Source organism: Pleurodeles waltl, chromosome 4_1 (assembly GCF_031143425.1).
Source record: "Pleurodeles waltl isolate 20211129_DDA chromosome 4_1, aPleWal1.hap1.20221129, whole genome shotgun sequence".
NCBI classification, from domain to species: Eukaryota; Metazoa; Chordata; class Amphibia; order Caudata; family Salamandridae; genus Pleurodeles; species Pleurodeles waltl.
In genome coordinates this window covers 778,180,879-778,203,956 of record NC_090442.1, presented here as the reverse complement: position 1 = coordinate 778,203,956, position 23,078 = coordinate 778,180,879, and the positions used below count along the sequence as shown (strand labels likewise).

General features: G+C 43.8%; 1 protein-coding gene across 3 annotated transcripts in view; it reads left to right on the top strand.

Moving 5' to 3' along the window:
• Positions 1-22,207, top strand: part of LOC138288162 (arylsulfatase A-like) — a 234,653-nt gene extending 212,446 nt beyond the window's left edge. For all 3 annotated transcript variants that reach the window (XM_069229471.1, XM_069229470.1, XM_069229469.1), the window contains one exon: positions 21,502-22,207. In XM_069229471.1, coding sequence (XP_069085572.1) covers positions 21,502-21,806 — 305 coding nt within the window. In that variant the 3' untranslated portion in view covers positions 21,807-22,207. The remainder of the gene's footprint in view (positions 1-21,501) is intronic.
• Positions 22,208-23,078: the final 871 nt, after the last annotated feature.

Sequence of the window (23,078 nt, the reverse complement as noted above, 5' to 3'; positions counted from 1 at the left end):
TAAGGGCAGCGCAGGCAGGTATGCAGGGAAATGGAATTCAGCAGATGATACAACAGCAACCGCAAGGGAATGGTGTGTTTCAGGCACAACCGAGAGGTCGAGGTTTTGTGAATCGTGGGCCAGACTTGAATACTGTTGTGGTTCAAAATGACGCACAAGGGATGAAAAAGATGTCTCCATGTCACGTGTGCGGGGGCGTGGGGCATTGGAAGCGGGAATGCCCAAATGCGGTATAGGATGGTGTCGTTCAACAAAGCACTAATGTCGGTACATTACAAAATGTGAGAGGTCCAAAATTGAGAAATCAAAATCCGAACTTCCAAAATAACATGGTTCAGATGCAAGGGCTACAGCCTATGCAGCAAATGCAAATGCTGCATGTTCTACCAGCGCAAATGCAGCCAGTACAACAGCAGGTTCCCATGGTACTTAGACAGCAATTACCATTAGCTCCAATGGGTCAGCAGCAGGTGATGCTTCCTCAGCAGGTCACAGGTCAAGTGATGAGCCCAAATAATACAGTACAGCAATTTCCATTGCGTGGTGAAGATGGAATGAATGAGGAATGGTCGGATGACAGTTCAGACAGTGAAGAGTGCAGGCTTGCAGCATCCCCAGAAGTAGATCAGAGGGGACCCTATGTAGAGGGAAAGGTAATGGGCCACAAGGTGTCATTCTTGGTTGATACCGGAGCTACACGCTCTACAGTCAGAAGTGCAGAAGTTCCAAAATTACCACTTTCAGGGCGTACCATAAGAGTAGTCGGGGTAGCAAACCAGTACTTGACAAATCAGATTACAGATCCAGTGCAAGTTGAGATTGGCAATTTTCAGGGACTGCATAAGTTTGTAGTCTGCGATTCAAGTCCTGTATCCCTGCTGGGAAGAGACTTACTGTGGAAAACGAAATGCTCGATTACCTGTCCTAATGATGGAACTGAGGTGCAGACAAACAGTGATGATGAAGGGGATGATGGTCAGTTCTCGGAGTTAGAAACAGAAACCGCTGACTTACCAGCCGAGTTACAGGGAACAGTGACGGAGAAGGTGTGGGATTTGACAGGAAAGGAAGTGGGACTGATGAAAGGAGTGGAACCAGTTAAAGTACAGGTAAAGCCAAATGCAGTGTTTCCCCAGGTGCCACGGTACCACATGGCACAAGATGTCCTTATTCAGGTGTCGCGAATAATCGCGGCCTTGTAAAACAGGGAGTCCTGAAGGAAGTATTGAGCAGCCCATGTAATTCACCAATAATGGGTCTGAAAAAGCCTTGTGGGAAGGTTCGAATTGTGCAGGACTTGAGGAAAATAAACGAGATTGTGGTAAAATGTTGCCCCATAGTGCCAAACCCAGCAGTGATCATGTTTCAGGTTCCGTGTGATGCTGAATGGTTCACTCTTGTAGACTTGTCACAAGCTTTCTTTTCGGTGCCTCTTCATGAGGACAGCCAGTTTTTATTCAGTTTTAAATTCCTGGACAAGGTGTACAGTTGGTGCAGAATTCCTCAAGGGTTTTCTGAGTCACCGTCCATCTTCAATCAGATATTGAAAAAGGACCTAGATGCCTTAGTACTGCCTTTCAATTCGACTCTAGTACAGTACATTGACGACTTGCTGATTGCGTCCAGAACAAAGGATGACTGTAAATATGACACAATTGCCTTACCAAATCATTTGGGAAAGAACGGACATAAAGTGTCGCCAAAGAAGCTGCAGTACTGTCAGAAAGAGGTGAAGTACTTAGGACACTTGATTGAGAGAGGGTCCAGGAGAATATCGAAGGAAAGGGTGACAGCCATTTTGCAAATGAACCTCCCGACAACAAAGAGGGATGTCAGGATGTTTTTGGGAATGGTGGGCTACTGTCGCCAGTGGATACCCAACTTCTCAGTTATCTCTAAACCATTGATAAAGCTGACAGGCAAAGAGGTTAAGGATGAACCGTATACCATAACCCTATCCAAAGAAGAGCTTGAATCATTCATGGAATTGAGAGAGTGCATGTGCAGGGCGCCAGCTTTGGGTATGCCTGATTACACGAAACCTTTTCTACTCTTTTGTCATGAACGTGATGCTTGTTCTTTGTCTGTCTTGACACAGGTCCATGGAGGTGCAAACCGCCCTGTAGCATATTTTTCAGCTTCCTTTGACCCCGTCGCAGCAGCCTTACCGGGTTGTTTGCGCGCAGTTGTAGCAGTTGGTCAAAGCCTTACGCAGTGTGAAGGCATAGTGATGGGACATCCCTTGACAGTAATGGTTCCACATTCAGTTGAAATTCTGTTAACTCGGACCAAAACCCAGCACATGACAAATGCCCGACTCACACGATATGAGACAATTATTTTGGGGTCGCCTTATGTTTCACTGAAGCAATGTACTGTAATAAACCCAGCAACTCTACTTCCTGTTGAAAGTACTGAGATTAATAATGAGGAGGAAGTGGAGCATGATTGTCTTGAGGTAACAGAACTATGTACCAAGCCCCGACCTGATATTCAAGATACGCAGTTAAAGGAAAATGACTGCATTATGTTTGTTGACGGATCCTGTTTGAGAGACTCAGTCGGAATACTGAGAGCTGGTTATGCTGTGTGTACCATAGCTGGTATCATTGAAGCTTCCTGGCTCGATAGAGTGTATTCCGCACAAGTGGCAGAATTAATTGCCCTTACTAAGGCATGCCACACAGCTGAAAATCTGAGAGTCACTATCTATACTGACAGCTGATATGGATTTGGAAATGTACATGATTTTGGCCAATTGTGGTCACAGAGAGGTTTCATGACCTCTCCAGGTTCTCCTGTGAAAAATGGTGAACAAATTAAGGATTTGTTACATGCGATTCAGTTACCTCTTGAAATTGCCGTGGTGAAATGCAATGCTCATGATAAGTCACAAGACTTCGTATCCATGGGAAATGGCTATGCAGATCAAGTCGCAAGATTTTGTGCATTGAACTGTATATCATTCAAGGATCAGTGGGAATTGTTACCGCAAACTGAAAATGAAACATGCTTGAACCTTGCATTAAGGGTCGTTGATACACTAGATGAGCTAAAAACATTACAGGGTCGTGCTAGCAAAGAGCACGACCCTGGCAGAGAATGCAATGTGTACAAAGGGCTGATGATTTATGGGTCTCAGAGGAGGGAAAATTGGTTTTGCCAAATAGTCTTCTGTCGAAATTCGCAAGGTTTTATCATGGACAAGCACATCTTGGGAGAGATGCAATGATCAGGTCATTCAAGATTGACTGGTTTAACCCGAAATTCAGACAAGCCGCAGAAGTTACTTTTCACAGGTGCATCATCTGTCAACAGATGAATGTGAGGAAAAGGGACTGTGGTAACTTTGAGCCACATAGGGAGAGCTGGCGGTCCATTTAGCAAGATGCAAATGGATTTCATTGAGATGCCTGTTTGTGGAGGATTGAAGTACGTGTTGGTGATTGTGTGTGTTTTCAGCCATTGGATTGAAGCTTACCCCACACGTAGAAATGACAGTCTCACAGTTGCAAAGCTGCTGCTTAGAGAACTAATACCCAGGTTCGGTTTTCCGGTCTCTTTAGAGTCAGATAGGGGCAGACACTTCGACAATGAGGTGATTAAGCTCTTGTGTGTTGCGTTAGACATTGAACAGAAGCTGCATTGTAGCTACCGCCCTGAAGCATCAGGACTAGTAGAACAAATTAATGGTACCTTGAAGTCGAGAATGGCAAAGATGTGCGCAGCTACCAATATGAAATGGCCAGATGCATTGCCCTTAATGCTGATGTCGATGAGGAGCACACCTGATAAGAAGACAGGACTATCACCCCATGAGATCCTTATGGGCAGAGCTATGAGGCTGCCCGCAGTACCTGCAAATGCTCTTGTGAATATCACGGATGATATGGTGTTGGACTACTGCAAAGGTTTGGCTGATGTGGTTCGCTCTTTTTCCCACCAGGTGGAGGCCAACACATTGCCACCGATCAGTGATCCAGGTCACAAACTGCAAGCCGGTGACTGGGTGGTTGTCAAGAAGCATGTAAGAAAGTCATGTTTGGAACCGCGCCGGAAGGGGCCATATCAAGTGATACTGACAACAACCACTGCTGTGAAATGTGCAGGCGTTCCAAACTGGATACATGCCAGTCACACAAAGAAGGTAACGTGTCCGACTGATGAGGAACTTGAAGCCTCCAACTCAGCAACTCCAGAAAAGGAAGTTTCAGGGCCTGAAAATAGCCAAGAGGGAACTGAGACTGTAGGAGAGCCCACTGAGAACAGTCTAGTCCCTCAAACAGTAAACAAGTTCAAGAGAGGTGACAGTGTGCCTATCTCAATAGAGGCAGCAGGAGAACTAAATCAACGAGAGGTTCTCCCAGAAGTAGACGGATACGGGCTAGAGCTTGAAACCGTTACAGATCCAGATGAAGAAGAAGGGGAAATAGTAGAGAGAGCTCAAAGTACACCGGCATCCCCTGAGCCAGATGCAGGTCCATCAAGAGAAAACACCATAGCACAAGAGGAGGGTGCTGTTCAGCGTCCTGAAAGGTCAAGCAGGAAAAAGACGCATAAGGGAGATAACTGGCCAGAGAAGCAGGCTGCGAAAGAAAGGGTTGTACCAGGTGAAACAATAACAGAAGAAACTGATACATCCCGAATAGAGGATCTAAGTGAAGGAGAATTGCAAGGCGAACACAGATTGAAAAGGAAAAGAACCGCAAACAGAAGGTACGCAGGTCCTGAATGGGCATATGCAACGACATCTGAATGGCAACAAGAATTCTTAGAGTTCTGTTTTGATCGAGAAGTACCAGGCCAATACTACGGTACCTGAAATCAATCAAAGAAAGAGACTGTGTTAAAACTGAAATTGAAAATTGAAATTGAAAGCAGAAAAGCTGAGAAAGAGACTTTTATAAACTACCGGATGTGACACTGATAACCTGAATTGAGTTTGAAAACCCGATTATGACAAGCTGCTAACCTGATTTGACAAAAGGGTCCTGGAGTGAGTAAAACGCTGTAAATACACGCTGAAAAAAAGAGACTTTTGCATCAAGTAAAAAAAAGAAGAAAAAAAAAGGTTTATAATCGTCCTCAAGTCGGTTATTATTCTGCTACCTGATTCTTTACAGACATGGCTTATAATAGAGGTAGTAACAAAAAGGGTAAGGTGTGTGGTTGGTTAAGTCTTATATTAGGTATTATGTGCGCAATAATAATTGTAGGTGTGATTGTGGGAATGCCGTGGTTGGATATGAAAGCAACTAACAATGCTTCAAAACCTGAGACTACAACATTAAAACCGTGGGAAAGGTTTGAGCAGGATGCAAGACACTTGCATGAGGGAACTAACTCAAAAGGGGAACTTTCCACTAATGTCTTCTATCGCTTGCTGAATGAGTATGTTGAGACCATGGATGCGAAAAACTGTTATGTGTGCACAAAGATTCCTTCATCAGTGCAAGAAGGCGTCACCTATCATAGCTTGCCACTAACATACGGGATAAGTTGTAGTTTGCTACTAACAAGATTCTATAATCAAGAGCATGTGCAATACTTCTATTCAAATTTGGATGTGGTGTTTTCTTTTGTGTCTGTGATTGAGTTTCTGAACAAGTTAGCGAAGGAGCATAGTATAAAATTAGTCAGAGGTTTCTTTGAACCGACGCTTACATTTGGAACAGCTTATGCACACCACAATAATCTGACTTGCTTATTGACACCTGTAGAGAAAAGCTTTTTAGATCACACTGATGATAGACGCAAAGCATTGAAGGAAAGATTAGAAAAGGGGCTAGAAAAACGCACATATGCAAATGATTATGCTTACACCGCAATAAAGACACAGGGCAAACTAGCTATAGATGCATTACATGTAGGAAGGCTTTGTATATATAGGCCGAAATCTGAACATGACACTTTATTTGTGGGAACGAGTGAATGCAGGCATGTGTTTTTGTTTCAGAGTAAATGGACATTCATGTTAAATGGACAGGATCCAGCGATCCCTGGGATCTAATATATCTGTGGAATTAATGCTTATTACCGTCTCCCTAAGGGATGGTATGGGACATGTTATTTGGGAATAGTTTTCCCAAAGATTTACCAGATTGATGACTTAAAGCAAATACCTAAAACGTCTGAATTACAACATGCTAGACAAAAACGAGAGACAGCGGCTGCTGTCATTGGTGACATATTTGGAGCCATAATTCCTTCAGTAGGGGTTATCTTAAACTCCATAAAGATTCGAAAGTTGTCTACTATTGTGGATAACATGCTGACAAATTTTACAGGGGCTATACTCCTGATAGATACTGAACTTGCTGCGGAAAGAGCTATGACTCTTCAAAATCGGCTTGCTTTAGACATTCTTTTAGCAAAGAGCGGCGGAGTCTGCAAGATGCTTAACGAGCGTCATTGTTGCTCATTTATACCGGACAATAGTAAAAAGATTAGAGGTATGCTTACTAACCTAACTAAAGATAGTGCAGATTTGAAGGATCTGAAGGAACCTGGAGTGTGGGAGAAAGTGGGAAAAGGAATTGCCAGGGTAGGGAGCTGGTTTACCAATATTTGGAATGGGGTTCTTGCAAAAATACTAGGGGGTCTACTATTTATTCTGGCCTGTTTATTAGGATTATGGGGAGCATGCAAAATTAATGATACAATTAAAAGAAATTGGCCGAAGAGAAATAAGAAGAATGAGGAAAGTGAAAGGGAGAAAATGTTTCATGAAATTTGGGAGAGTTCACACAAAGGACAAGATGTTGAAATGCGCATTATGCTCAAGGTGAAAAATTAAGTGAAAGGTTTCAGGAAAAGGTTTGTGTGATGACGAACGTCATCAGAGGAGGGACCGAGAGAGCGTAGCTTATATAATCCATATTAACATGAAATGCTTATGAATTAATGTGTGATAATGCCGCATAGAAACAGCAATAATAATTTTGCTTAAATGTGCACCTGAAATGTGACCATAGGGAGTCGCCGCCAAACTATACGTGGACTAATCATGATGACTAAAATGTTTATGTATTACTATTATATTGAATAAGTTTATACTAATTATTAATAATTGTATCATTGAATTTGTGCTGAAATCCTTATAGGCCTTAAGTTAGCATGAGCCGAAGCTTAGCTGCTTCGCTCTCATATTAAATGTATTTTTTCCTATCTTGCAGTATGCTGACTCACAAAAGGGCATGACCTTTACGAATGTAACCATGCTAGATCCGTTCCCATGAATTTTTCCATTGCTTGTAGGATGATATTAAAACAAAATGAAACAGTGTAGATTAATGTAGTGTACAAGGTCATTCAAACTGGTGAAGACAATGAAGCTACTGACCAAAAGATGTGCAAAGAATTACAGAAAGATTAAATCATACCGGACGTGCCACCTTTGAAGAGATCGAAAAGGGGAACCAATCAAAGACTTGTAAAATAATATGGGGTGAAAGTTAGGTGACATAATTTGTTTCCTGATAGGTTAAAGATAGTGGGGTATAACAAATGTCCAATAGAATTTTGAGGGAATGTACAACGAAAAAGGGATAAAAACCCATGACACGGGGAGCCATTTAGAGGTGGGTTAGGGAATGCTATTGATTTTATCCAGAAACTCTGTCACTCTGTTTGGTGACTTGTTGGTTTACTTAAAACCATCCTTGCCCTTAGATTTGTCCATTTTACACTTTACCTCTTTATGAGGGAAGTGCCTTTTTGCCCCGGAGCTGAGTCCTGACTGATGGCGATTTGACTGATGTCCTGAAGATGAAGAACTGAACCTGTGTGCTGACCTAAACTTTGGAGGGTAATTATGACAATGCAATTGTGATTTGTCTGTTTGCTTTTCCTTTCTAGGTACCAACTGCTTACTTTTGACAGAGACCATAGTTACATGTTTTTCCAAATTGGTGTTCTAAATTGTTTTGCATGAAGCCCAACATGCCAATGCTAATCAGTGGTTAGGACAGGTGTTCACTAAACTGACGCAAATAGACAAACGGCTGAAGTTATGCTTTGTTGAACTGACGCGTTATTGACACACTGCTAAATTGACCTGTGTTCATGCCGTGGTATGTTTTGATGTTTGTGATTTTCGCCTTAATGAAATCTTACCAAAGTTGCCATATCGTGACTATGCTATTATGTTTCTTGGTTTTGAGATTAACGCATCTGCTCTTAGATTTGTAATGAATAGGGAATAAAAGCCATAAAATTTTACTAAACTGGTGTGGTTATTCATGGCTGCAAGGTCATGGTAGAATCTTGAACTGATTAATGACTTTGACTAAAGTGAAATGTATTGTCGTGATAAATATTGATGACATTATTGATGTATTGATTGACATATTGATTAGCTATCTCGTCCTAAGGTGTCTCTCAACTGGGTCAAAAGATTCATTGGCCTAAAACGAGTCCTGATGTGTAATAAATTATCATAAAGGGACGCGTTAACACCATCTACCCTGAATACACTAGAAAGGGCCATCTACCCTGATTACACGTGGAAGGACCATAGGAATTGATTTATGTAGATTTAAAGCAAAACCTCTGAGCTGTGGGCCTCCCATACATCTAGGTCTATTCAGTGCTCCTGAAAGTTATTGCCCAGGATAAGAGTCACTTTTTTGACAACCCGATGATGTGGTTGCATGGCTGGAAATGTGAGACAAAGAGGGCACGGCCCGTGGAGAATGCTCACTCGCAGCATCCTAAACTGAGATGAAGGAAGAAAAGATGCAGAAGCAGACGGATGCCTGGTGCCCTAACTGGCCCCCGGCCAACAACGTATTAAAAGGGTTAGGTAATCAAATAGGTGGAGGCTAGGGTTAATAACCTGGGACGTTGGATGCCTTAATAGCTGCTCTAAATGTTATAGTCTATTTCTATCTCAGCAGGTACAGAGCCCAACTTGCAATGTTGCAGGAAACCATTCTGCTCAAAGCTGATGTCGTGAAACTGGATAAGAGTTGAAAGGGGAGACTGTTTGCAACCAAATACTCTAATTATGCAAGAAGGGTGGTGACGTGGACAGCAGCTTGGGTCACCTTCGCTGAGAGGATGGTACACTCAGGCCCTGCGGGTAGATACTTGATTGCGGATGGAATACTGGAGGGTTTGACACCTTCCGGGGTAACAGTCAGGTGCCAAACATGGACGATGGTCTGTGCTTCCCTGAAGTGATGAGACTCTTTGCTCCTTGCTTGAGCTTGTGAATTATATGAGGACACATGGTCTACACTGATATATACATACACACAGTACAGGCAGCTACAGTTTTGGGAGGGAGACAAATCCAAGACTGGCATGGCTGCTTAAAAGGGAAAAACCCCATACTCAAAGGCTGTCCTCATGTGGAAAGGAGTGAATATCATCTCTTCGGACCAAATAAACAACGCTTGCATTGAATACCTAGAGATGGGATTTGCCCAACCCTACGTTGTATGAGAGACTGCCCTGCAAAAGTACTTTCAGGTGCCAGGTCTGTCTAGACTTAAGGCAGATCAATGGCAAAGCCTAGATAGTCCACTGGGATTAGACAACCGTAAAGAGGTGCTGGCAGAGATGACATATGGTGGGACACCGGGAGCATATGGTCTCCCAGTCGGACTGTATCAAGCTGTCCCTTCCACACTACTTGAGAATTTGCTGTGTGTTTTTATGGAAGATAGGGAGAAGGGTGTCAGTAAGAGATGCAGTGATGGTACTGATACATAAAGAGGAAAGGGATCTGGCTTGTCTCTCCTACTATAGACCACTGTCAATGTTGAATATTGACATAAAGCTACTGTGCAAGGTACTAGCCTTTTGATCACTGCAGATTGTCCACATGCCTGTTCTCTCAAATCAGACAGGTTTTATCCCTGGGACGATTATGATTTATAATGTTAGGTGTCTGACCCACAATATGCCCACTGTCTCGATCTCGGATGAGGACAGCACTGACAGCCTTGGACCTGGATTTACTTTCGACACAGTCGGGTGGCAATATATGTTGGGTGGTTGTAGAAGTACCCAGGCTCCGCAAAGTTAAATTAGAATTATTCCCGCCGGGTAAACGGGGCGGGAGGACACAGCCCTCCTTGAGAGGCTGGGTCTACACTAGAAGAGAGATACTTCAGTATCTGAGAGTATGGGTGACCAGATGTCCCGTGACTCAGGACGACCTTAATGAGAGAAAGCTGATAGAGGGATTGCATAATTCTGTGGATTATTGGAAAACTCTTCCACTGTCTGTGATGGGAAAGATCGCCCTGGGCGAAATTATATTCTTGTCCCATTGCCTGTACATATTGCAGAATGTGATGTGTTTGATCCTGGCTGCAACATTTACCCTTCTGCACAGGTTGTTGTGGGACCTAGTGTGGGCAGGAAAGAGAAGTGAGTGAAACTAGATACTGTGTAAATCCTTTTAAGGCCTGTGAATGAAGGCCAGGCTGGAATTACCTGACCTGTTTATATATTATGCTGCATCGATAGGACAACACGCAGTGAGTTGGTTCGATGAGGGCCGTAACTGGGAAATATTGCTAATGGTAGGTGCGCACAACTGATTGGGTTCACGGGTGCAGATTGCCCTGAAGAACTGACATCTGCAGAATAGGAGAAAGCTTGTGAACAAGCTAAACAATTATCACCCAATGTACGCTTTAAACTTACTCAATTTCCCTTCTTACACACAATGTACATGACTTCTAAAAACTACCTAACATTTATCATGCTATGTCCAGAGTATGCGAGAGCATGAGAGTGCCTGCGGATTGTGGCCTTCTGGGGGAAAGTGGTACACGCTCTGACTCACGCTGCAGAGCTATATTTAGAGGCCAGAAACGCCTGAAAATTAAAACTAGATTTGTGTTGGGTGTGGTCCTGGCGTGACAATGAATTGCCATACATCTCGAGCCCCTGAGATCGAGCATTGGATTAAAGACTTAGGGGAGTGGACTATAGTTTAGAAACTACATATGAAGCGCACTCGATGAGATGACAATGTTGCGGATGATTTAGTGGATTGAGGGGGAGTGCTCCGTACATTACTGAATCCCTGTGATATCAAGCACCCAAAAGGGCAATGGGGAGGGGACCTGTGGGTTGAAAAGTGGTGGGAATGGGAATTTTAGTGTCTGCGTGATGTGAATTGTGTTTGAAATGCTTGACACACCTTTTTTTCTCAATGCTGACGTTGCTCTATCATATGTTGTTTGGTGGGTGTGTTTGCAAACACGAAAATGTCAATTTAAAAAGAGTCAGTTGCTAGGAACAGAGGGATTGTCAAAAAATATACCAGTAATCACAATCCTGTTCCCTCTCCAATGAGCACACAAAATGTACATATACTTGGAAAAACCTGCATGTTATCCTCAGCTCAACTATTCAAGCAATGTGCAACAGTTTCAAGTAATGCAATGGCCCAGGTACAATAATCTTACTCAGCTCCAAAAATATTTACATTCAGAAATTGTCTCCGACCAAAACACTGAGTAATGCAAATAGCCATCTGAAATGCTGTGCTAAGAGAAACATTTACGAATTGTGTTCTTTTAGAAAATAAAACAAACGCAAGACAGCCTATTGTGCCAGCCACATACTACTATCAGACATAGTGTGCACTCAGTAGAGATCATTTCTGACATTAATATTCATCAATGAAGAGTACCATTCAACACTGCATACCACAGAATTATGTATTTTGACTGTTGGGCCAAGCATAATCACACAAATTATTGAGCTGGACTTTGTGAGCATTGTTTTGTGCTGTTGGGACAAGAACGTATTATACATGGAGTAAAGCCACATTGTAATGCCATGAGTGCCCAAATGCGAGTGTTTGGCATTTTGGGTTTTGATTTCTCACCCTAGCCTCATGCTAATCTAGTGTGTGTTGTGAGCCCTAGGCTTGTCCCTTTACATGATCTGTTCTGTGGCCTAAAGGGGCCCACCACGCAAACCCTCCTTACATTGACAGCAGAATACTCACCCTTTCCTGGGTTTAGCATCTAGAGTGGTAGTGGCAGCCCCCTGTGTTTTTGGATTCCGGAATTTGTGGCCAGACCTTTTTACCTTTGTCACTGTAGTGGACGCCTACTGGCCAACTCGTGGAAAGCTCTGCTACCCATTCACTAACCTGGATCCTGGTGCTAATATCCCAAGCGTACTTACTTACTTTATTCGGTATGAAATAATTCAACCATTAAAACATATAAACAACACTACATGAGCCCAATAACAATAAAACAATATATTTAGAAAAGATCCATCAGATTAAAACAGATAAAAACCTCATTCTTAAAAAGATAAAGACAAATTATTTTAAAAACTCTACATTGCTACGCCAAGTAATAGCCCCCCTCAAAAACGATCCTAGCCCTCTCCATACCAATGCATCTGAGGCCATTTGCAGCCACATAAAAGCAGGGTGGTATTGCACAAAGCCCTTGGGCCTCAACAAGGGTAATAAAAAACGAGGTCTAAAAGGTGCATAAAAAACACAGAATAATGTAAAATGGGACAAAGTCTGCAGGGACACGCCGTCACAAGGACAAGGTCTAATATATTTTTCACCATACTGGCCTAGCGGGAAACATGTTACTTCTGATGACCCCCATACGAAATCGAGTAATAACAGACCGTTCCCTCACATCATTTATCTCTAAAAGATAGAGCTCAGGGCCCATCCTCATCTTTAACAGAATAAAATCCCTGACCGATTTTTTCCTTAAAACCTCCCCCTCTCTTTTTGCCCCTGAATTCTCAGAAAATTATCCTTAACCCAATTTTTATCACGGCTAGTCAAACCCTCAGGAATATCAAACAAGTCAGGCCGCCCCAAAACTTGGGCCATCTTTCTTGTATATGTCAGCCAGGGAATATTCTTTACATTGTCACAGGCCAAACAATCCCTTAAAATCTCTCTAGTAAAGGTAGCATGTTCATTCCTCCAAATTGAGATCCATAGCAGGAGGGGAGCGAACTGGGAAGTATCTTGTACAAACTCAAGATCTAATTCCAAATGAAGGGGAAAACCAGAAGTGTTTTGGCCAACTCCCAAAAGCCTTCTACAGAAACGATTTTCTTCTACAGTAGGTGCTCGAGTATCCACATACCCCCAGAGTGCTGCACCATACAGCAGAACAGGAAGACATTTTCGCCTGTAGATTTCAAGCAAGGGCTTGATAGGTTTACTTCCTACTCTTACAGCAAAATCAAATGTAGCACCAACTGTGGCATGGAACAGCATACCCCTTCTGGCAATACAGGGTTTCCAAGAACCTTTATCATCAAAGATGACCCCTAAATATGGGAACTCATGGACCCTGCTAATGATTTGATCTTCAATCCTTAGGTCCCCCACCCTACTGAAGGGTCTACCACATACCATGAAGTGTGATTTCCTATAATTAACCTCTAGGCCCAGGACTGACATAAAGGAGGCATAAGCTCTAACTACTTCACGGAGGTCATTCACTGTGTGGGCCATAAGGACCGCATCATCCGCATACGTCAACACAGGGACATTAATACCATTCACCTTAGGGACATCCCGGCAATGTTCCATCAATAAGTCCGACAATTCATTTGTGTATAAAAGAAACAAAGTGGGAGCTAAAACACATTCCTGGCGTACGCCCCTTGTAAGCTTAAAAGCCTCTGAACATTCCCCATTTATCCCCACCCTCACATTTGCAGTCATTCCTGAGTGGAGATACCGAAGCAACTCTACAATGTTAGAATCCAACCCTAACTGATTTAGCCTCTCCCACAGTATAGTCCGATTTACCTTGTCAAAGGCACAACTAAGGTCCATAAATGCAAGGTAGAGGGTGCCCTTCCTTGCTTGCGTATATTTCCCAATCATCATCAATAAGTTAAGGCACTGTTCCCGCGTGCCAAGCCCTTCCCTGAATCCATACTGGTCCCGGCTAAGAATTTCATTTTCTACCATCCAGGCCTCAATACGCCTTAGGATGATCCGCCCCAGAATCTTCGCAGAAGAATCAGGAGGGAAATGGGGCAATAAGACTTAGGATCATTCAGGTCACCCTTTTTAAAAACTGGGATAATACAAGCCAGCCTCCAGGAGGCAGGAATACCCACAGTAACTGCCACATTAGGACATTTAAAAGAATAGGTGCCCATATTGAGGGCAGGATTTATATAAATCCATGGGGATCAAATCCGGGCCCGGGCTTTATTACTAGCACTACCCTGGTGTGCATCAATTACCTCCTGGAGTGAGAACCTGATCACTAGGTTAGGAGCCACATCATACTCATTCTCCTAAGTTATTTCTTACGGGTAACCCCTCAAAAATCCTACAAAAATAATTTACCCAGGCCTCCGGGCGATATTGCAACCCAGGCCCTCCGATGTTTCTATTGCAAAAGAACCTCTATTCACCACCTTCCAGAACAACCTAGGATCCTTCAAGACTGTGGCCGCTCCAGCTCAGCCCAAGCTTTTTCTTTCTGTTTTAACTTACTCTCCCTCAAAGCTATTTTATACTTAATCCTTGCTTCTTTCACAAGGGCCCTGTCTCTAGGGTGTTTCTTGAGGGCCGTTTTCATGTTTGCACTAGCATCATAACAGGCCTTATCAAACCACCCACATCTGTGCTTACTAGGGTGGCTACTTGTTGAAAGTAAGCAATCTCCAACTGCTATATTTACTACAGTTATTGCATCCATAACTTCCTTAGGGTTAGGGGTATCAGCCAAAAGTATTTCCATAAACAAATGTAGGTTGTCTCCCACCACCCTTTCTACAACTTGTTGGGGATCTACCTGATTCCAACCAAGTCGCCTGCCCTGATCTCTGATCTTCACCGATGCAGGACCACCCCGTCCTAATTTACATAAAGCCCCTAGCAGTTTGAAGCATACTGTAAGGGGATTATGGTCACTTATGAACTCCCCTAGCACCCCTTCACCAATCAACAGATCTTTTAGTAGTGGAGACACGAAAATATAATCAATTGTGGTGCCAAACCCTCTTCCCACAAAAGTTGGGAGTTGACAGGTATCCACTACTTCTAACTCACAGAGATTCTGAAGGCCCATCTTCCTCAGCTCCTTAATCAGAACCCTGCCTCTAGAATCATGCACACCATCCTCCAAGTAATCCTACCATTCACACTCGAAAGGATTTACCACTGTACTAAGGCGTCCCAGCTTTGCATTAAAATCTCCCGACACAATGGCACAGAACTCCAGCCCCACCCCCTCCATTCTACACTTCAGCACCCGAAGAATGGAGAAGAGGGCCCCAATTTGACACCCCAGATCCCACACAGCATTATAAAAATTTACCAGCAAAACATTAAAATTGTTATAAAAAAAATCACCCATACAAGCAATATACCCTGGTGGTTACAGTTGATTTGGAATTCCCCCACTATCTTAGAAAAGCGGATTAGTGTAACCAGGCCACCTTTCGAACGGCCTTCAAGGGACTGCACAGCCGGGACTGCAAATCTATCATACCCGTCCAAAGCAGCCAACCCATCCGACCAGGTTTCCTGGAACATAATAATATCGTAGTTAACCAGACACCTAACCCAAGCCTGGTCCAATAGCTTGGCATCATACCCTGCAATATTCCAAGAAATAAGATTGCACTGCAAAATCACCCCCTCTGGCACAATCAAAGTCTTCGTGCATTGTCAGTCCACCCCTTCCAAATCTGGATTTCTATAGTTATCAACTCTCCTGCCGGTTGACTACGGGACTGTCTGACCTAGGTGGGGTGCCTGCCAAGTTCAAGAGAAGACTCAGCACCCAGTCGCATGTGATTATAAAAATAACCCAAGGAGGACATACCAATAGATCCTACTCTTGAAAAAACTGGCCTGTATGTGGAGAGAAGCTGTTGTGCCAAACCAGGGTATCTAACATTTACAATAATACAATCCCCATTCCCCTCCTTTTTTTGGGCCCAAGCCAGTCAATTCTTCTCACAAACAAAATGTCCTTAAAATCCTTACATGAAAAGTCACAATTGCTGCTCAGCCAATAGCCAGTCTTATTTATTAATTGAGCTGTAGACTCATTAACCCCAGGGGCCAGAGCAGGGACGTTCGTCAACACCACCACATGGGTGGCACATGCCGGCGGAAGTTCCAAACAGACCAACGGAGACCTTTTCGTTGGCAGATTCTGAGTATACTTCCCACTCAACTGTTGACAGATCCCCCCAACTGCCACAGATTCAAGTTCAGGTTGGCTGCTACTGTTCGATCTGATTACGACCCTCCCGCTCAATGATAGGGCAGTAGATGAATCTGACGCAGTCTCAACACAGGCCCCATGGGTCCCAAAATTTACAGGATTTTCCAATTACAGTGGCATTTTCCCCAAAGGCCCCAAAAACCCAGCAGCTTCCTCCTGCGAGGTCACGACCTCACTTGTTTGAGGCAAACAGCTCAGGGCCACATGGCCACCCGTACATTGTCTCCCAAGGTTTCCTTGCTCAGATAGCCGGGAAACTGCTTTTTCAATAGCCAATAATTTCGCCAAAACAGGAGATAAAATACCCTCAATCATTTCCTTAAACTTTAATAATAAATTAGTTACATCGCAGCCCGTAAGCTGGCAAAGTTCAGGGCCGCTATTCACCCCCTTAGAGATTTCCAAAAGAGATGTTTTCGTTTTGGGCACCATTTTCTTTAGCGCCTTTTTCTTCCTTCGGGGGGGGGGGGGGGGGGGCGGGGGCTGCATTTATCTAAGGGGCAAGCCGGGGTGAGGGCAACAGGAGCCTTTTACTTCTTCTTGAAGGCCCTGGATCACCTAAATCCTCTACTATCTCAATATGGGTATGCTCGGCAGCGTCACGTTGGTCGCCCCCAAGATGGGCCGCCTCCTCATCCAAGCCCTCCGGGGGATCACCAACTACAGGGTCATGACACCAATCCTCCAACTCCATAGATAGCCTCCTCTCCGCCAGATCAATTTCCTTAGTCACAACCCCAACAGCTCTATCGAGAAAGGAGTCCAAGGTGGTGTGTGCACTACCCTGCCTGCCACCACCGCTACTACTCATAGCTCCAGTTACCTGGCCCTTTTTCCTGCCCATTATATAAACAATAGCACCTTCCTACCGTAGGGCAGCAAAAGTCACAGTTTAAACACAGTCTCCCAGTGAACCTTCAGGCGCCGACAATATTAAGTAAAATCCGTAAACTCACCATCCACAGAGAAGATGTAAGATGAAAGAGGGGTGGCCCAGCCCAGCCTCAGACAGTCGATGACTGATGCAGGACGGGAGAAAGCAGCGCGCTATACGCGCATCTTCAGGGGCTGGCTCTGCCCCTCCTCTGTCAGCCACGTCAGCCCCCAAGCACCACGGCAACAGGTTCCGATATCCTGCGCAGCGGGAGAAAGCAGCGCGCTATACTCGCGTCTTCAGGGGCTGGCTCCACCCCTCCTCTGTCAGCCACGTCAGCCCCCAAGCACCACGGCAACAGGTTCCAATATCCCCAAGCGTATGTTGTGCTTGGTTTTGTATGTAGCCTGTATTGTACACATAGTTCGTTGATGAGTGAGCCAGAGTAATGGAGGGATCTGGAATCCATGTTGGATGCCCCTGGATTGGCCTTGTGCACAAGGTGGAGGTGAGATTGTTTTCCCAGAAAATGCAAGTATGTTACTGATATTGCTGAAGCTCGTAGGAGGGGACATTGGCACTGGAGTGGGAAGGGAACATTGCTCCTTTAGTAATCCAATTAGGCCTTTTACTGAGAGTAGATTTGTACTGCCATTTAGTAGATGGTGTGCGGCAAAGGGTGGGACTGGAGTCTGTATTGTTCAGCGTGAAAGGGACCCTTTAGGTGAGGTCAACCTGCAATCTTACATGATCACTCTTCATTGTGGCTGATGCCGGCCAGGTGTAGAAAGTCCACACCTCTTTCTGCCACCGTTGTAAGTGCTCTAGGCCTGAGACTACCTGTGTGGAGCATCACTCTTCACGAAGGCTGCGTCGGGGAGCAGCCTGGAAAGGACACTTGAAAGGAGAACCATCCTACACCGTTTTTGAAAGTGCAGAAAGTGAATCCCCATCTCCTACCGGCTTTTATCATATAAAAGTGGGAGCAACTTACTGAATTTTTGTGCCACATCTAAGTTCTCTTTGACCAAGGAAAGGAGTGCCCTGCAGAGTACTCAGAAGACCGTTGTGTAACCAGAGTTGCTGTCTACCTGACAGCAAACTTCCCCAGGGTAAGGAGAACATCACCTAATATTTTGCCTTGCTGGAAGAAGTTGACAATTTCACATGCAGCGCCTAAAAGTCAACCTGAAAGAGGGAAGGAGCCTGCCAATCCCATAGAAAATGGAACTGTTCAGGAAGAGACAGATGCAGAGAGACACCAGTGCTATTGGGTCTGCCTGAGAAAATAGGGCAGAAAAGGGCTGTTGCGTGCATCAAATGTTGATGGTTTCCATAGTCACTTGAGCACCAGTTTTGAGCTAAAACCATGAATCTGCAGCATCCTGCGCTGCTGCAACCAAAGAAGTCTACCCATGTCTGTCTACACCACTATGACTAACTGACATGTTATTTCAGCCTTCCGTGCCACTGTGACTGGAGAAACATTCCTCGGTTTTTGCAACCCGAGGGTTGTGTAACCGGCATGCATCAACCCACCTCAGGCAGGAAGTTGACTGTGACCTGACACAACTGAAGGGTGACCACATCTTCCAGTTACATTTGAAGTGCTCTGACAGTGTAGTCTGCTGCCGTCCTACACCACCACCTCTCCATGGCCAAGGAGGCTGCACCAGCTTGAAGAGCGCTTCTTGTCACATAAATGTAGTAGAGAGAGACGGCACACATTGCTGGTTCACTACCGGCTTTGGCACTACCTGAAAAAAGATATGCATGCGGTAAGACTTTACAAACCGAAAGGCGGCGCTGCACTGAAGGGAGTGCTTCCACATCGAAAATCGGTAATCTGCACCTGAGCCTTAATTCATGCCTTCTCAAACATTGTAACCCACAGGTAAGACCTGACTATTTCAGAGAATGAGAGACACCAGTGTGGGGATTGGATGGGTGGCATACTGAGGTGCATTAGCCCTAGGACCAGTTCCTTGGACTGTGTCTATTAAATATGACATGTTTGGGCTATAGTTTTAAGTATGTAATAAACTGCATTTTTAATAAAATAAGGCACTGGATTGGACAATCAGTATTTGCTATGTATATAGCTAAAGCCCCGCTTAATACCTGCTTAACGAGTCTATGACTTCTTGCCAGTGCTCCCACTGGAAAACAAATGCTGAAGAGATAGTTCTTGGCCATGTTTGCTGAGTCATAGTAGTGCAGACCCAGAACATCCGAGGCAAATTAACCAAACCACATAGCTGAGGCCGAGTGGCCCCTGCTTACCCCGTGGCCTTCTCAACGAGAGCTTACATGTGCCCTATACCAATGTATGCCCCATAATATGGTTGCCAAGTCGCTTATTTCAGCCAAATACCATGTTGCCAGTCCCTTCTTTTACCAATTATTGTTGGTGGGTGCTTTTGTCCAATTGACTTAAAAGAAAGCAAAAAACAGAATGCATATCTAAGAATGCCCCGACTTATTATATGTAAACTAAGACCTTGACTAACCCTGATGACCTGTTAACATTGAGTGATTTGGTAAACTTGTATGTTAAACCAAAAGTGACTGAAACTGATGAAATGAGCAAAAGTGCCAGGCACAGGAGTGGTGCAGTGTAACATGATGGGCCCCTCAACCTACAAAATGTGAGGAGGGCCCCTGAGTCTCCTATAGCTCACAGATGTACAGTGTTATTGGGGTGGAATTGGGGCCCCTTTGAAAAATTTGGGGACCCCTCAAGGGATGGGTCCCCCCCCTAAGCTTCAAGGTTTTGCATTACGCCTCTGATGCATAGTCCTTGCATTGTACAACATATGCTGAGCAACTCCCTCTTCTCACTGTCCACACTATACCTCAGGCAGGATTTGAACACACAAATATCAGGGTAAATAAAACCTTTTGCAAACCAGCGGGCCAGAAAAAACAGCTGAACCCATCTTGTCACTTAACTGTAGAAATGAGTTGTGATCAATGTACAGTAATTAATTGAAGTAAGATTTCTCCTTGAGATTTGCAACAGTCGCTGCTGGGTGCCAACTGGTTTTACTTTTGTAGCAGCTGGTGATGAGCAGAATGGGTAAGCCCCATACGTCCGACAACTTAGATATAACACCAAACTCAGGTCATGTAAACATAGACACGAAGGACTAGGAGCATAGAGTTTATTAGCAATTGATTGCCAATTAATGGTCATGCACTTCAGTGCGTTAATGCCACAGCTACCCAGGGCATACAGTGAGCCCAATGCACAGATCCAGTTACACTTGAAATTTAGACTTGTAGGCACAGATTGTTTGATTTGAAAGTGCAGATTATCCACAGAAGCACAGTATTACCTAGGTAGGGTAAGATTGCACGTGCATGAGTCGCACTCAGTGGGTTTGGAGTTGTCATTTGAATCCATTCTATCCTAGGAAAGTTTATAACCCCCATGTGTTTTTTTCCATGGGGAAACGCATTGAAATAGAACGTCTCAAATTTCAGGACTGCTTCTTCCCACTCCTCCCCTTTGAGGCACCAACTCTTTTCTGTGATAGAGGTAATTCTCGCACCTTTACAGAGTGGGGTAGAGAAGGAGGTAGGCTAATGAGTACTTATGTAATGTGCGCATTTATGGTTATCAAGCTCAAAGGTCATTCCTGCGACGTATTGCCACTCCCATTGCGGCTTATAGACTTACTCAAAGGAGTAGCTTCATTTGAGTAAATCCCTTTAGCATTGCTAAACATCTTTTTCTAAATTTGAAAAATGGGTTTCCTTTTGAAAATTAAGCTCTTTGCACTTTTAAGTCTTAATTACACTCATAAATACATTTTGCAATCGTGACCAATTGGTTTGTTTATATGGTGTGTTGCAAACACATGTGGCATGTTGAAATTTAGTTACAAAATGCAGGTAGGCAAAGCAACGATAACTACATGTCGCCATTTAAAAATAATTAGCAGCAGTGTGTTAGAAGACGTTTCCCGTCATTTGACACTCGACATTTAAGTCTTTGGACACAGCTGCGAGAGGAAACACATTTATTTCAAGGGCTTCTAATGCCCGTCCTGAATCTGAACGTTTACAAGTTTATACGGGGTGTTGTAGTGCCTACCTCAACCTTTAGGTTCAGTGCCACTATTTACCACCAAACAGGACAATCACATAGAAATGACATAAAACATGTTTTGAGAGACAGACACACTAGTGCTACTTCAGTTAAGAATTTTACATTCTACCATTTTTCTTTGAGGAAAGGAGCATTTCCAAGGAAGATTGAATTGTGTGTCTTTATTTAATTTTGGTTCGTATCTGGGTAGGTTTATTCACTTGAGCTGCTTTTTTTGTGGGTGGCAGATTAGAATGTGTTATGGAATATCCTAGGACATCTGTTAATTATTTCTTTTATCATTGACCCAGGTTCCTTTCACAGTGAAACCACTCCAGATGAAGATTGTCACATTACAGCCAGGCTGACTCCACATGACCCACCACTTCTCTTTGACTTGGAGTCAGATCCCGCTGAGAACTATAACTTGTTGGCCAGGGGAATAACTCCTGACTTGCAACAGATCCTGGAGATCATCAAAAGAGAGAAGGAAAACTTTGAGACAGAAATGACATTTGGTGAGAGTCAGACTGCAAAAGGAACTGACCGTGAGCTGGAACCTTGTTGTAATCCCGCTTGCACCCCTAAACCTTTGTGCTGCCGGTGTAGCAAATGATACAGTCCATTTTCTTTGGGAGACATTCCTGCTCTAAGCAGCATTGATTTGATGCACAAATATATTTCCAGGAATATGCCTTAATCACTGTTACCTTTACTTCTATTGCGTTTTTGAATGGACCAGCTTCAGGCAGAAGGAACCAAGTGGAGTCCACTGGGATGGAGCCAGCTGCTCACATATGCACCCAGACTTTGAATTCTCTCAAACAACTTTCTACGTGTGCAATAGATCTCTTTGTAATTTAATGCCTTCTATTCACTTTCCTATGCACCCAGGAATGCCCCAAATTTCCGCAATGGGGCTTTGCTGAAATATTCCATGCTTCATTTTTTTATAACTTTCTAATCACAGAATCCAGTTCCTTCTGGTGTACAATAAAAGAATATACATTTTTGAAAGATTGGAATCATTTCATATTTTCTAAGTTTGTGAAGAGATGCAGTGTTTGAGAATAAAGGGATTTTCATGTAGTCATGTTAATAAAAATCTGAATTGATAGCGCTTGCCCAGTTTCTATGTATTAGTTTCATTCAGTACAAATTAGATGCATACTGTGTTTTGTTTTTCACGTGTAAAAGTGATACAAGTACAATAGCTTAAGATAATTGAGCGGCTCTTTGTCTCCACAGTTTCAAACATTGCAACTCTAGGCTCCCTCACTAGAAGCATGCCTCTTTTGTCCTATTTCCCCTACCTCTGAGTTACTGCAGATAATTATCCATCACCCTCTTCCAAGTAGTCCAGCTTTTGCCAATGTCCTCTGTGGTAAGATCTATTACACTCTTGCCGTGATAATATTTCTCTGTAACTGGAAAGTGTTCCGAAGTGTGCTGTAACTCAGTTGCACAATGTAAACCACAAAAATATTGTGGTACTAAAATTAGGCACGGGTGGATCCGCGAAGTAACAAAAAAAAAACCTCACTCATTGCTCGGAGTTCCACAAGTGGCGGAGTTTCAGTAAATCACCCTGTTTGTGTTGATTTTCAGCACCAGGAGTCTCTCCCGCACTGTAAAATCAGCGCAGACAGCATCACGCCAAGTGCCAGAGGGCACTAACTTCTTTCTGCAGCTCTAGTAGATTTTCTACTCGAGCAGCAGCTTCCTCAAGATGAGTGGCAGATTTCTCAATGCATGCGGTTGCGACCTGCCCCAACAGCCTGCATTCAGAAATCTCACTCACTCTTTCCAACTTATCAATATCTCTTGCTCACCAACTTAACGTTGGTGAGCCGCACAAGAGAAAAAACTCTGCTCCCTGTCATTTTGC